Source organism: Paramisgurnus dabryanus, chromosome 18, assembly GCF_030506205.2.
Source record: "Paramisgurnus dabryanus chromosome 18, PD_genome_1.1, whole genome shotgun sequence".
Lineage (NCBI taxonomy): Eukaryota > Metazoa > Chordata > Actinopteri > Cypriniformes > Cobitidae > Paramisgurnus > Paramisgurnus dabryanus.
The window spans coordinates 15445775-15459896 of NC_133354.1; the positions used below are offsets into that span (position 1 = coordinate 15445775).

At 34.3% G+C, this 14122-nt stretch overlaps 3 protein-coding genes across 4 annotated transcripts; 1 reads left to right on the forward strand and 2 right to left on the reverse strand.

Moving 5' to 3' along the window:
* Positions 1-346: 346 nt before the first annotated feature.
* On the reverse strand, positions 347-3471 carry ccdc90b (coiled-coil domain containing 90B). The gene is made up of 9 exons (XM_065286916.2): positions 3059-3471; positions 2853-2972; positions 2134-2237; positions 1938-2039; positions 1756-1797; positions 1593-1664; positions 1422-1475; positions 1129-1243; positions 347-838 (listed from the first exon to the last, which is right to left on the reverse strand). Exons 1-9 carry the CDS (start codon positions 3153-3155, stop codon positions 783-785), a joined length of 762 nt encoding a protein of 253 aa, XP_065142988.1. The 5' UTR covers positions 3156-3471; the 3' UTR covers positions 347-782.
* Positions 3472-3979: 508 nt separating this feature from the next.
* On the forward strand, positions 3980-8240 carry alg8 (ALG8 alpha-1,3-glucosyltransferase). Of its 2 annotated transcripts, XM_065286917.2 has the most exons (13): positions 3980-4087; positions 4279-4357; positions 4616-4809; positions 5805-5911; positions 6007-6074; positions 6184-6310; positions 6393-6496; positions 6644-6764; positions 6853-6992; positions 7218-7357; positions 7444-7541; positions 7628-7700; positions 7798-8224. In XM_065286917.2, the coding sequence occupies exons 1-13, from the start codon at positions 3999-4001 to the stop codon at positions 8021-8023; spliced, it is 1566 nt and encodes a 521-aa protein (XP_065142989.1). In that variant the 5' UTR covers positions 3980-3998; the 3' UTR covers positions 8024-8224. The 2 variants fall into 2 exon arrangements, with proteins under 2 accessions (XP_065142989.1, XP_065142990.1); XM_065286918.2 differs by lacking the exons at positions 6393-6496; positions 6853-6992 and adding an exon at positions 7392-7396 and having other exon boundaries at positions 6184-6316; positions 6650-6724; positions 7261-7286; positions 7798-8240.
* A 1578-nt stretch (positions 8241-9818) lies between these two features.
* Positions 9819-12987, reverse strand: guca1d (guanylate cyclase activator 1d). The gene is made up of 4 exons (XM_065286919.2): positions 12511-12987; positions 10895-11044; positions 10264-10351; positions 9819-10159 (listed from the first exon to the last, which is right to left on the reverse strand). The coding sequence occupies exons 1-4, from the start codon at positions 12703-12705 to the stop codon at positions 10020-10022; spliced, it is 573 nt and encodes a 190-aa protein (XP_065142991.1). The 5' UTR covers positions 12706-12987; the 3' UTR covers positions 9819-10019.
* Positions 12988-14122: the final 1135 nt, after the last annotated feature.

The following is a 14122-nucleotide window of genomic DNA, read 5'->3' on the forward strand; positions in this document are numbered from 1 at the left end:
ATAAATATACATTTTATTTTAAGAAATTTACAAATTGTGGTCAACCAATATGGTATCCACCAGTTTAAGTTCTACTATTATGATTTCTATAACACTGACATGAAAATCTGGGACACTTTATATTTAATCATTAATCGTAAGAGTTTCTTCAATGTTCTCAACACTGCATGCAAAAAATCTGCTCAGTTTAATGTTTACGTTACATTAATGCTGTATAAACAAAAATTGTTTTTATCCAAAACAGAAGTAAAATGTTCTCTCAGTCAAGTTCCGTTGTTCAGTATTTATTAAAAAGTGACTGCAATTGCAGATTCAGTTGATACATCTTTACATATATTGTACAAACTAAAGTGTTTCTTTCTCTTTTCATAGTTTGTCATTTTCCATATATAATAGCTATTAACATATTAATACATCATAAATGCTTTAAAAAAATCATATTGCATTGTCTTTTATTTTAAATAATACATTCTTAATACAAACTATATTTGCATAAAAAGAAAATGAAAGTTGGGAGATGTCTTTACAAACACCTATTCATCATTTAATAGCAAGCTTTCCTGATGTGTGCCAGTTGAACATTTCAAACATTTGAAAACAATGGAGTTTAAAGCACATGACATGACTTACTAAAGGCTTTGGTATGTGATAAAATGATATCAAACTTTGTAACATAAAAAAAAGTAATAAAATTACAATAAAAGGCACCATCTTTAATCAAAAGTTAAAGTTTCTCTTTGAATATTTTAGATTAAACCTCAGGAATGTTTCGAGAATGAGATTCACTTCCACAGCCGATAGAAGCCTAAGGCAATTGCCAAGCAGGTGAAGATGCATGCTGTAAAAATAATACAAACAAATTTTATTCACAGTGTTTATTATGTTCTTGTAAGTATATATGCATTTCAGAAAAGCATTACACTGCATTAAAATATTGAATGAGCCAGTACCAGGGTGCTAAATTAAATTAATTTATATTATATATAACTATATACAATTGTATATATTTAGATGTTTTATGTTTAGTGCATTGTCAAATAAGCAAATCAACAGACAAATATATAAAGGGTTAACAGTAATCCATAACGGACTTAAAACGTCTAATTAAAATTTATCTTAAATGCCTACCTGCAAGATATCGAACTGTCTGTAGTTTTAGTGACTCCAGGAGTGTTTTTAAAGAGGCTACTTGAATGTCTATTTTCCTTGAAGTTTCCGCTGTGTCACTGTTTATTTCTGCATTCTGAAAAATTATGATATAATGATAAAATGCTTACAATAATAATAATTTATATTTGTGTCCCATTTTTAGGGCTCTCAAACCTAATAAACTCAATAACTCAATGAACCATTTTAAAGTTAAATTATGTGCCTTTCATTGTTTCAAGACATAGTATGACTATGACTATTTTGAATCTTACCTTTTTTTGAAACTCTGTTGTTACCTCCATTAGTTTCTTTTCTTGATCAGTAAACTAGAATAAAAAGAAAATATGTTAAAAAAAAAACGTTTAAAGTATAATAATTTAAGTATATATTATACTTATATACTAAAGTATTTTAAGTATTTCTAAACAAGTATGCATACATACCATGTCAGTAACCCTGCTCCGCTCCAAATTGATGTCTAACTTTGCATCTGCTCTGATTTTTTGACTCTCTTCCTTTAGTGTAAAAGCCACAAAGTAACTCCATTATTAGATAACCAATGCATTTCGCTTAATTATTTAAAATGATACAACATAACACACTTACTAATAGTCTGTTCTTTATTTGCTCCAACTCTGTTTTCATTTTCTGTTTGCATGTAAAATAATTGAAAAGAAAACAACATATATTTCACTATTATATAATAAATCCCTCGGGTTTTCACTTTAATTTTGTGTCTGTAAAGTCAAAAACAATGGATGAGATGTAAGTCTATGGTTTGTCCTTACAACATTTTCTGAACGCAAGCTGGCAAATTCACTCTTCTCCAGGATAACCATATCTTTCCTGATAGAGTCAAGATGAGCCATAATTTGTTGAAGAGCTATTTCCTAACATAAGAAATATGGAGAAGAAACCATAACATTAAATGTATCTCAAATGTGTATCATTATAACATATCATTAATTTTGTTGGCCTGCATACCTGATGGCTTCCCGTGACCATATCTCTGTATACAATGTCCATATTTGCTGTAGTTAGTGTCACCAGTGCTGTTGCGATCACTTCTGCCTGCTTTTTCTCAAAGCCTGTACCAAGAGTAAAATAAAGTTAATTACAAATCAGAATAAGTTCTGAAATATCCAACAGTTTTACAATTTTTACATACTTAAATGTAATGAGTACACATACTCCTCATGGGTAATTTTGTAATAACAACCGACTAAATGTACATTATCCCACATATTACTCAACTAATTGGTGCATATGTATATAGCTGTTTATGACATATTGATCTGAAATACTTTAACAACTCAACTGTAACAAATTTAAACCTGGAAATAGAAGAGAGAAAATGGAGTGATACATTAAACCTACATTAGGCGAGTTTTCTTTGTGCGTGGGGGCACCTATCGGTAAACAGTGTAACTAGTTACTGTAATAATATTACTTTCTCTGGTTACTAGTAGTGTAACTAATTACTACAAAAATGTGTAATAATATTGCAATTACCATCCAAAAAAGCCTAGTTACTAGATATTTTTTGTCACAACATCACCAACGCAGGAAGCTAGCTTTTGCTAGTGCCCCCCCTGCCCCACCATAAACTCGGATGAGTGGTGTTATCAGTTTTAGCATAATGTGGCATGACCAATCAGAATCAAGTATTCCAGAGAGCTTTTTAATAACTATAATAAACATACCGCTTGATTCAAGCTCTTTAACAAGGGCATGAGAGTCAAACGTCAGTTTCCTTTGCTCCAATGGCATTAACTCCACTTTTCTCACATCATATGTCTTAAATGCAGTCGTTGCATGGAACCCTAAAAGCAAAAATACATTTGTTAAAAACACAACCATTAATATATGCTATTTACTGCAGAATGGGTCAAACTGAGGCAAAACTTACCTCTGTGTTGACACACTGATTGCTTGTTGAGATGATGTAATTTTAACAGGCTGGAGAACTGATATTGTCTGCGCATAAAGATTCCCCAGCACGTCATCGTTATATATGAATGGCTAAACTAAACGATGAATCTAGGATTACTTGGATGGGAAAGGGATCTTTTTGCGCGTTTACCTTCTGTTTTGTACAACCTTTGCAGTACAAAATACGTCCAGACTTACTACATAAAGCAAACCCCTGTGTTTCTATCCTCGCCCTCTGTCATTCCAGGACATGTGAGACAGTTTTCAGGGTCAAACAGATGATCACTGACTATAAAATACTGTAGTGCTGTTCTTTTAGAAAGTAAGTTCCTGGATTTGTAGCACGTGACGTTGCGATTATCGTAAAGGAGGAGTTTTTCAGGCTGTTTTAAAATACGAAAAGCGCATAGAATGACAATGAACATAAGATTACAGTGGGCGGGGCTTATCGATGACTCAAGTGAAATACAACAGGTCTAATTAAAATTCTTCTTTTAACTCGTCGTCAATGTAGGCTAAACATTTCAAAATAAATATCTATTAAAACGTTGCATATTACTGTTTTTTGCTTAGGCTACTCATAAAAATCCGTACCGCGTGGACCTTGTTACTTTTCTCTGCGCTGATAGTTTGTACTAATCACAACAGTTTGTGATTACTACATTAAACATTAATTTCATATAGAATACTCCTATAGGGTAAAAATCGCTGGACTTAAATGATTTATTAAATGATAGTGTTTGGTAAACAAATGTCTTCTGTGGTTTTAAGAACCTCCAGAGATTTTACTTTTGGTCAGTTATGAATTCAACATTTTGAGCCGCAGTGCTCCCCCTGGTGGATTCACATCCTTTCTGGCTGACCAAATTCAAGAATTCGCTTTTTAAATAAAGTTTTATGTAGTTAAAGAAACTGTCATGGTTGCCCCCATGACCAACGACCAGAGTTGGTTTTTTGCTCTGGCTCTCGGAGTTTCCTTTCTCAAATGCCTCTTGATAAATGCCTAGTAAGTTTTCCTAACGTAAAATATCAATTTAATTTCATATGATTACCACGCTGAAAAGTATGAGCACATCTGCGAGCACTCATTCATTCTGTCTGTCTAGTATATTTCAACTAATAATTTTATTTGGAAAATGCATTTATAGAAACCACAATGCGCAAACAATATTGTCGTTTGAAATCTTTGTCTTTTAGCCACTCTACGGATTTTGAAGTTCATAGGAACTGGCTTGCCCTCACCCACAGTTTGCCAGTATCACAGTGGTATTATGAGGTAGTTACGTCATTTACATACAGCCTTTCATCTGCAACTCTCTTTTTTATGTAGCCTAATAATAGTAATTGCAAATTGGTAAATATTTGGGGAATACTAATGAAAGCTTTAGAACAAAAATTTCAATTGCAAAAGCATGCTTTTTACAAATTTAAAATGACAAAATTACATAAAATAACTATTTGTCTGTCTAAAACCAATTCTTATATTAAGTCTTATAATATTGTTAAAAAAAGTGATTTATTTTTATAATTTCAGGCTACGTCTGAGTGGACATTGGATTATCCTCCCCTGTTTGCCTGGTTTGAATATGGACTATCACATATTGCCAGATTTTTTGATAAAGAGATGCTGGTTGTTCAAAATCTGAATTATGCAAGCGCAGCCACAGTACTTTTCCAAAGGCTGTCAGTTATTGTGGCTGATGTGGTCTTTTTTTATGCAGTCAAAGAGTATGTATTGTTTGTGTACATCATTATATTTTATATGTAAAATTTCCTATAATTTCCTATAATTATTCTTTGTATTTTTCACAATTTTTAGTAATTCTGTGCCCTTTTAGACTTAAAAGTTAATTATACAGAAACATGACATAAAGGTATAGTTCACCCTAAAATGTTAATTTGATCATAAATCACCACCAAGTGCTCTGGTTGTCTTCAGAACGCTTTTGTAGATATTTTTGATGAAAACTGGTAGGGTTCTGACTCTCCCATTGACTTCAGTTTGTTTCACAATTGTTTTCCCCAGAAAATAATGAAAGACATCACCAAAAATGTCCATGTTCCATCAGTAGTTCAATAATAATATTATGAAACCATGAGAACACTTTTGTGCACAAAGAAAACAAAACAAACAATTTTATTTAACAATTTGTTCTCCTCCTTGGTTGTTCAATCCGCGTTCATGAGCACACTATGGCGCATGCTGCTGACGTAGTTGCGTTTTTACTTTACGTAAAAGTAATTTGCGCATATATACAGGCTGTTAAAGTATTGTTTACAATGTTTGCATAATGGCTTAAATAAAAAACATCCAAAAACATTGGCAACTACGTCAGCAGGTGAAGTCAGCAGCATGCACCGTAGTCTGCTCGTGAACACACACTGAATGACTTGGAGGAGAATAAATTGTTGAATACAATTTTTCTTTTTGTTTTCTTTGCGCACAAAAGTGTTTTCACCGTTTCATAATATTATTATTGAACTACTGATGGAACATGGACTTTTTGGTGATGTCTTTCATTGTTTTCTGGGGAAAAGAATTGTGAAACAAACTTAATGTGTCAATGGGACAGTCAGAAGCCTCCCGGGGTTATTATTAAATATCTAAAAATGTGTTCTGAAGACAATCTGAGAACTTGGTGGTATAGAACGACACAAAAACGATTTATGATAAAATTTAAGTGCTTTTGGATCTGAGATAAAGTGTACAAATGTAATTCCAGGTGCTGCAAATGTTTGCGAGAAGACAAGGGAAAAGACCTACATGCGAAACCCTCTTTCATCCTGGCAGCATTGTTGCTGTGGAACTTTGGGCTTTTAATTGTTGATCGTATCCTTGTAGAGGTGTCATAATAAAAGTCATGCCTATGTGGCCCTCCATAAATCAAACACTTACATTCATTTCACTTAACTAATTTCCTGCAGATATTCATTTCCAATATAATGGCTTCCTGTTTGGTGTTCTTCTTCTTTCAATAACAAGACATTTTCAGGTATTGGCTATAATTTTTGTGTGTTCTCAGAATTGTGACTTTAATCTTTTCTGTAATGTGACTTTATTCATTTGTTTATTTATTTATGAACTATGTTTTGTATTGACAGAAAAGACACTTGGAGGGGGCCTTGCTGTTTTCAATACTTTTAAACTTGAAGCATATATATCTGTATGTTGCACCTGCCTATGGAATCTACCTGTTGAGATGCTTTTGCTTTACCCAGAACAATGCAGGTGATGGTTTTGTGTAAGCATCATTGAACAAAATACAATAATAATACAATAATATCATAATTTATTTTGCTTCTTTTATTAGATGGGTCTTTGCAGTGGAGAAGTTTAAGTCTTTTACGACTGACAGCACTTGGAGCAATTGTCTTGTCTACTTTTGCAGTGTCATTTGGACCGTTTATAGCTCTGGTTTGTTGCAAATATATGATTTGTTTTAAATGTTAAGAGTTGTATAAGTCTAACTTAAAATACAAAATCGCAAATATAGTGAAGTACAAAAAATATGTGTACTGCATCAAGCAGGTGCACTAACAAATTTTACTTTATCCTTAAAAGGGCCAGCTTCCACAAGTCTTGTCTCGGCTCTTTCCTTTCAAGCGTGGACTTTGCCATGCATACTGGGCACCAAACATCTGGGCACTTTATAATATAGCAGATAAAGCAATTTCGTTCCTGGGTTTGTTTAATATCTCCAAACATTTATTAGGCACATGGGTATTTTTATTATAAGCTTTGTTGCATAATACTTTTTATACTCAATTCAGGTGTGAAATTCAGACTGCTCGACATAAACAAACTTCCCAAGGCCTCAATGACTGGTGGTCTCGTTCAGGAATTTCAGCATTCTGTGCTCCCCTCAGTCCCTCCTTTTGCAACCCTTATATGTACGTTAGTGTCAATATTGGTAAGTACATTTACAGTGATATTTTAGACCTTTTTAAAATAGTTTGTTTTTTCTCATCACACCCAATGCGGGGCCATAGATAAGATATCAGGGCCACAAAAACAATTCCCACCTCTTACCCCAATATCTATGGCTGTGCATAAGACTAAAGTAATAACGGAAGGAAATTGGTTATCAAATGTGCTCTACTTTGATAATTGTAAACTATTATTTTGTCTTTTTTAGCCTGCTCTTTTCAGGATCTGGCATAGACCAGATGGCGCAAGAGGATTCTTGCGCTGCCTCGTTGTTTGTGCCCTTGGTTCTTTCATGTTTGGCTGGCATGTGCATGAAAAGGCCATTCTGGTGGCTATACTTCCTTTGAGGTGATCATCTGATGGTATACTTTACTTACATGAGCATGCGTTCAGTTATTTGACTACTTTTATAAACACAATTTCTTGTTTTTTAGTTTGCTTGCAGTGGAGAGCAGAGAGGATGCCAGGATTTTTCTCATCCTCAGTACAACAGGTCATTATTCACTATTTCCACTTCTCTTCACAACACAAGGTAAGTCCGTTATAAAACACTCAGCAATTCAATCAAGAAGTTTAATCATCATCTCATAGTTTCATTCTTCTTTTGTCTATTTTCAGAGTTGCCCATCAAAATTTTTCTCATGTTGCTGTTTACAATCTTCAGTTTTACTTCGTTGAAAAAGCTATTCAGGTCAGTGTAAAATGTAATTATTTAACTCTTCCTTAGATGTTTAATTGAATAACATTTCATATTGTAATTCACTCGTGTATATTATTGGATTTTCCAGGAAGGGTGGAGCTCTGGTGAGCACACTGGAAGCAGTGTATCTGTTGGGTCTGATTCCTCTGGAGCTCATCTGTGAATTTGTTTATCCGCTGACTGTCTGGCAGAAGAGTTTCCCTTTTCTCCCTCTCATGCTGACATCAGTTTACTGCGCTCTGGGAGTGACATATGCCTTCATTAGACTGTACATATCACTTCTGACATGTTCAAACAAAGCCAAAACACAGTAAACCAGCTGCAAGATACTGAAAGGCAATGAAGTTTAAGAGTTAAGAGGAACTGTTTATTAAGTTTGACATTCTTAGTGATTTTTCATTTGACCAAAGTTATTGATGAATTGTTTGGATCAGGTTGTGGGATATGTATGTAGTTTTGTACGGCTGTGGTATGTAGTAATGTAGGCTATGGAAAAAAATCTATATTTTTGTAAGATGCTTTTACATGTTTATTGTTTCAGTAAATATGTTTGAACATTATTTCACATACAAAGTAAAAAAATCTGATAAAAGTTAACAATGGTTGTTTTAAAGTTTTATTAAGGCAACATAAATATTCCATACCAGTTAATATCTTACCTGATTCTTACAAAAATTGCTGGTCTAGATGGAAAATGATCAAAAACAAAGCATAAGCGGAGTCTAACCTATAGATTGTGGGGTTTGAAACTGATAATCTCATTAGCAAATCTTTGAATTGATCATTTAAAACCATTTACACTTTTCTGGCAGATGTTCTCAGTGGTGTACTGTATGTCAGAGTACAGTGACTGTTCGAGAGATCTCAATATATCCATATCTGGTTACATATTGAGTTGTAACATTTATTTTTTGTAACTTGTGTTTTTGGCCGAGCGAATTGTTTAAGGCTGTTTCACAAGTGCCAACCTCTAAACAGTCAAGTCACAGAAATATACACTTAATAATAATAATAATAATAACAACAACAACAAGTCCTTTAAGAACAATAGGGTCCTTGCACATCACTGCTCTGGCCCTAAATGTCTACATGGGTTTGGTTAAAGGAAACAGCACCATTTTTCAATATTTTACTATGTTCTTACCTCAACTTAGATGAATTAATACATACCAATCTTTTTCAATGCGTGCACTTTTAATCTTTGTTCAGCGCTTCGTGAATGTGTTAGCATTTAGCCTAGCCCCATTCATTCCTATGGCTCCAAACAAAAGTTTTATTTTGTGCCACCATACTTACTCGTGAAACTACTCATGTAACAGTCTTTAAATCGAAAAAACATGGAAGTGTTTGGTGGCTTCTAAATTCATCCCTGTTTGGAGCCATATGAATGAATGGGGCTAGGCTCCATGGTGACACATTTTTAAGGCGCTGTACAAAGATTAAAAGTGCACGCATTGAAAAAAGATTCTAATTTGTCTAAGTTGAGGTAAGAACATAGTAAAATATTGAAAAACGGTGGTGTGTTCCTTTAAGTTGCTAGTAGCTGAAGACATAAATGTTTCTTGGTCTAAATAAGCAGTGCATTTTATGTATTTTTGAATAGTGTCACTTTGTAAATGTAAGATTTTTCTGGTATAAGTGCTGTATTTTTGGTGTGACCTCATTTAATTCATCGCAAAGAGAGAATTCAGAATACAAAAGCAATATTTTGTCTCCCAATTCACATACAGAGCAATATAGTGGGACCATATGTTACCCTGTCAGTGAAATCCGGGCTATGGTGATTATGAGATTAGGAGCATCAAAGTTTGATTTCAATCTTTGACATGACCTTAGTCAATATGAAAGATATTTTCACAGAATGTACATTATGTAGGATGATTTTATGTAAAAAACATCTTGATAGTAAAACTTAATAGGTTTAATTACAGGATGGATTACAAATGTGCTTACCAATAAAAGTCACTATTCATATCCTCAGCATTCTATACTGAGCTTTTCCTTAAAAAGCACAATGTTTTTCATCCCCAAGTCCTGCCAACAGTTCTTTGTTCCTCTGCACTCATAGCATTAGAGGATCAGTGATTGGCTCTGGACACTCCGACACACACAAGGCTTTACATCTCCTCTGTGGAGGATTTAGCAGTTAGCTAAATTCTTTGCAGAATTTCCTTCTGAGGATCACACGTGTCGCGAGGAGGTACATCTGATACTTAGAGAGATGACTGAACCTCAACGTCTTATGAATTAGTTCTCAGGGCGGGATTTCAGTTTCTTGAATTTTGTCTCTAGCATGCCGTTTAGCCGAACCTAACTTTCAATGCTCGGTTTCCGTCGACCATCAACAATAATACCTAAAACTGGTGTAAGGTCCATCAATTTCTTTAACATTTCCATAATATCTGGATGTCCTTTTGCTCCTTCAATGAACTCCTCCAGCGTCAGTTCACCTGAATGTTTAAAGACAGAGAGAGGGATTTTGTCAGGCATGCAATCAATTAATAAAACATCATTGAGAGCATCTTTTTCATAATAAATTCGTTGTTTTACTCACCTTCTCCATTTACATCAATCTTTTCATAAATAAGTGTCACCACCTCTTCTGGCACAATGTCACGGTTTCTTGTGATGTCTTGTATTGCCTATTTGGGAAAATATGATAAACATCTATGCAAATGTTTTGCAATATTTTATGAAACCATATAGGACATGCAATAAGATTGGCTTGCACGTAACAGTCTGAGAAACTGAGGTACATTGAAGACACAGGAAAGATAGTTCACTAATTGGATTAAATGAGCTCATCTACAGATTAAGCAGGCAAACTGATCCTGCAGAGGAATTACAGCAAACCTATTTCTTTTCCATTCACAAAAATAATTTGGGTACATTGTAAAAAATAATGTCAAATCAACATATAGTTTTATGTTACTTTAACTTAACACATCATGATGTTAAAGAATTTCAACTTGTTTTTATAAGTCATGTCAACTTATCACATCAAAACTTAAAATAGTAGGTTGAATTGACTTGCATGAACTTCATGCTGCCTTTTTTACATTGTACATACATGCAAATAATCCAGTGATCATCTCTGACCAATGCAACCATCATCAGATGTAATCTCACATTGAATTTCCTGCACAGATTTATAAGCAACGCACCAATAAAAGTTGATTCATTACCGTGAATATTGTCTCCAATTCATCCTTGTCAATTTTCCCATTGCCATCCTGGTCAAAAAGTTTGAAGTACCACTTTAGTTTCTGGTTGATTTCCCCCTTGAGCATAAGGCTAATGGCAGCAATATATTCTACAAAATCTATATACCCATCCTAAAAAAAAAAAGAGAGAAAATGTAAAGACAGCACATTATTACACTATTTGTTTGCTCCTGTGGGTGGCTAGTATAACTTGGACACATTTTTAAGAAATGTGTTTTCGTTGCGTCTCTCCATTCACTTTTTAAAATTATACAGCTGGCCCTTAACTCTTTCCCCACCATAAACGAGTTTTCGCATCAATTAAGAAAAAACATTTCCCTGCCAATGATACTTTACTGACGAGTTTTTACAGTAATCTGTGATTCTGCTATTATCCACTAGATGGCGCTCTTACCCGATTTATGAAAAACTGGAGCAATAACTAATTTAACAACATTTAAAACTCTGTGTATGTTTTGATCATCATCCTGGATCTGATCTCTAACAAAATTCGTTTACAAAAATGCAATTATTTCAGGTATTTTTGAAAAAACCTACTCATATTTAAGAGGTTAAAAAAAGAGAACAAATAAACATAGAATTAAAAAAAAATTCCGTTTTGTTTGTTTGTTTGAAAGCAGAGGGTATGTTCTTTCATTTTATATATTTGTATGTTTACATATTTATAGAAGAAAATTTTCCTGGAAGGCATTTTGTGAAACTTGTAAAAACACACACAAAAAAAAAATGCTGGCGGGGAATGAGTTAAATATATACAATCTATCCAAGAGGATTCAGCCAAGATCATGTGGCACAAGCTATGAACCCTTAACTTATGCTTTTAGGACATAAAGTGCCAGTTTTCCTGACAGGGTTTAGATTAATCCAGGACTAGGGTTAGTTATATTAGGCCAGGGGTCTCCAACGTGGTGCCTGCCAAAGCACATTCTATTAATAGTCTCAATTGTAATATTTATTAATTACATTTTTTTATATTAGCTTGGCCTGGTTTACGTATGTTAGCATTATAAACAATACTAAAACATATCAACAAGTAAAAAAAAATAAAATCAACAAGTAAAACGAAACAGTTTTGAGTAAACTAGATCAAAAAGTAGCCCTCCAGATTGTTTTCTCCATTGTGGTAGCCCTTGCTCACAAAAAGGTTGGAGACCCCTGAACTAGGGGTTTTTACAAACATACCTTACAAAAAACAATACTTGTGTGCATCTTGAGATTAAACAATGGCAATGATATATGAAAAGATATGTCAGTGCAAGATGTTTTGAAATTAAAGCAGCTCAAACATGCATTTTAGCCCAGGAAAAGGAAAAGCCCTGTGCGGTAAACCGCCCCCAAACGTTTTTTTCTTCTCTCTAAGTAGACCAGTGTGCATTAGAGTCATGACACTTTAACTTATGATTTTATAGGCAGCCTTCTTTAAGGCTAGTAGTAGTCTAGTGGTTAGCACGTTGGGCTTGTAACACAAGAGTTTAAATCCTTAAGCAAGGCACCTGAAACCCAGTTGCTCCCTGGGCCTGGGGTCATCAAATCTAATAATCAGGAGAAAAACACTAGTTTAAAATGATAATCCTTACCCCATCCATGTCGAATGTGAAGAAGACCTGGTCCACGTAACTATTTGCATCCTCGCTCATACCCTGCAAGCTGAGAATGGACTTGAGTTCAAACAGCGTTATCAGGCCTGATGGAGACTCCTTCATGAATTTGTTATACCAGTGGTGCATATCTTCAGCAAGGATGTCATCCAAACTTGTGTGATTGTTACCCATAGCTGCTGTCCTGCAGGGATAGAAAGCAGTCTCTGTCCCGTTGCCAGGCAGTCGGCCCTTTCCGATGGGTTACGGTGCAGGTGTACTTTGGCGATGAGGTGAACAGTAGCCTTTACAAATCCACACTGGTGCTCCGCAGGGATGGACTGAATGCTGAGTGTCTAAACCTATTATATCCAGATTCAACTAAAATGAAGTTGACACCTAAAATAACTACGGTTAATGAGATGATGGTGAACCCTGCCCGTTAAAGAATCACTGGCAGAGGGAAAGGAATGCTTATGCAACAGGACTTGAGCCTCCTTCACATGAAGGTCTTGTACGGTCATTTGGCAAAGTGCAGATGAGGCCAAGCTCACAGCAAAGATAGAGAAGTTAATATGTAGGCATATGAATTCAATTGTTTAGTTATAATCTGGATGTGCTTTCGTTATACTGTTGTTGCAGGTGAAAAAAATCATATTGGATAATAGTGGAAATAGTGACAAGAAGACAAATACGTGCACAATACATTTACACTCTTCATTTAAGTCTTATGTAGGTTTGTATCATTACAGTAAATGGGATTACAGTAAGTGACTGCCATCATTAGTTCAAATATACAGTGTGCAAGCACTTTACCTTGATGTTGAAATTCATTTTTAGCTTTGAGATACATTTGCGAACTTTCCTACACCGGGATTAGCATAACTCAGTCAAATGTCAGGTTAAAACTAAACAAATTTTACAAATGCAAATGAGTGCTCAAGGCAGAAAAAATGTCATAAGTTGTTCAAGTAAGAGCATTGCATGAAATTTGTTACTGTCAGACAATAATTCAAAATTTGTCATATGTAAGTTTGTTTAAATTAAATAAGAAAACAATTTAAGGATATCCTAACCTTTCATTTGCATGAACATGTAAAAGGAGGCTGACCCCAGCCTAATGTGAAACAGAGCTCTCAGCTGCCAGAAAGTGTGCTTAAACCTGACAGCCAATCAGAGAGCAAGGATACAACAGTGTCTCTAAATCAGCCAATCAGAGAACAATGTGGATATACCTAAAGTCACAATCAAATTAAAATGTACTTTAATTTACTTTAATCTTTAATTTGGGGGGAAGATTGTGGTATTTTTTTTTACAAATGACTTATCTGTGAGCTTGTTATTCATATTTTATACTAATCTCATTGTAATGACTGAACATCTTTGAATCCAGCTCAAACACTCAAAAAATGGTGCTAAATAGCACTAAAAGTGGTTTATAGGGAAAATAATGTTTAGAAAATAATGCACACCTTACTTTGTATCTTTGTCTTGTTTTCAGTAGAAATATCTAAAAATTCTTAAATCAAGATTTAAGATATTTTCTTGATGAGCAAAATGACCTAAGAAAATAGTTTTTAGACAAAAAATAAACAATTTAAGTAAATTTGTG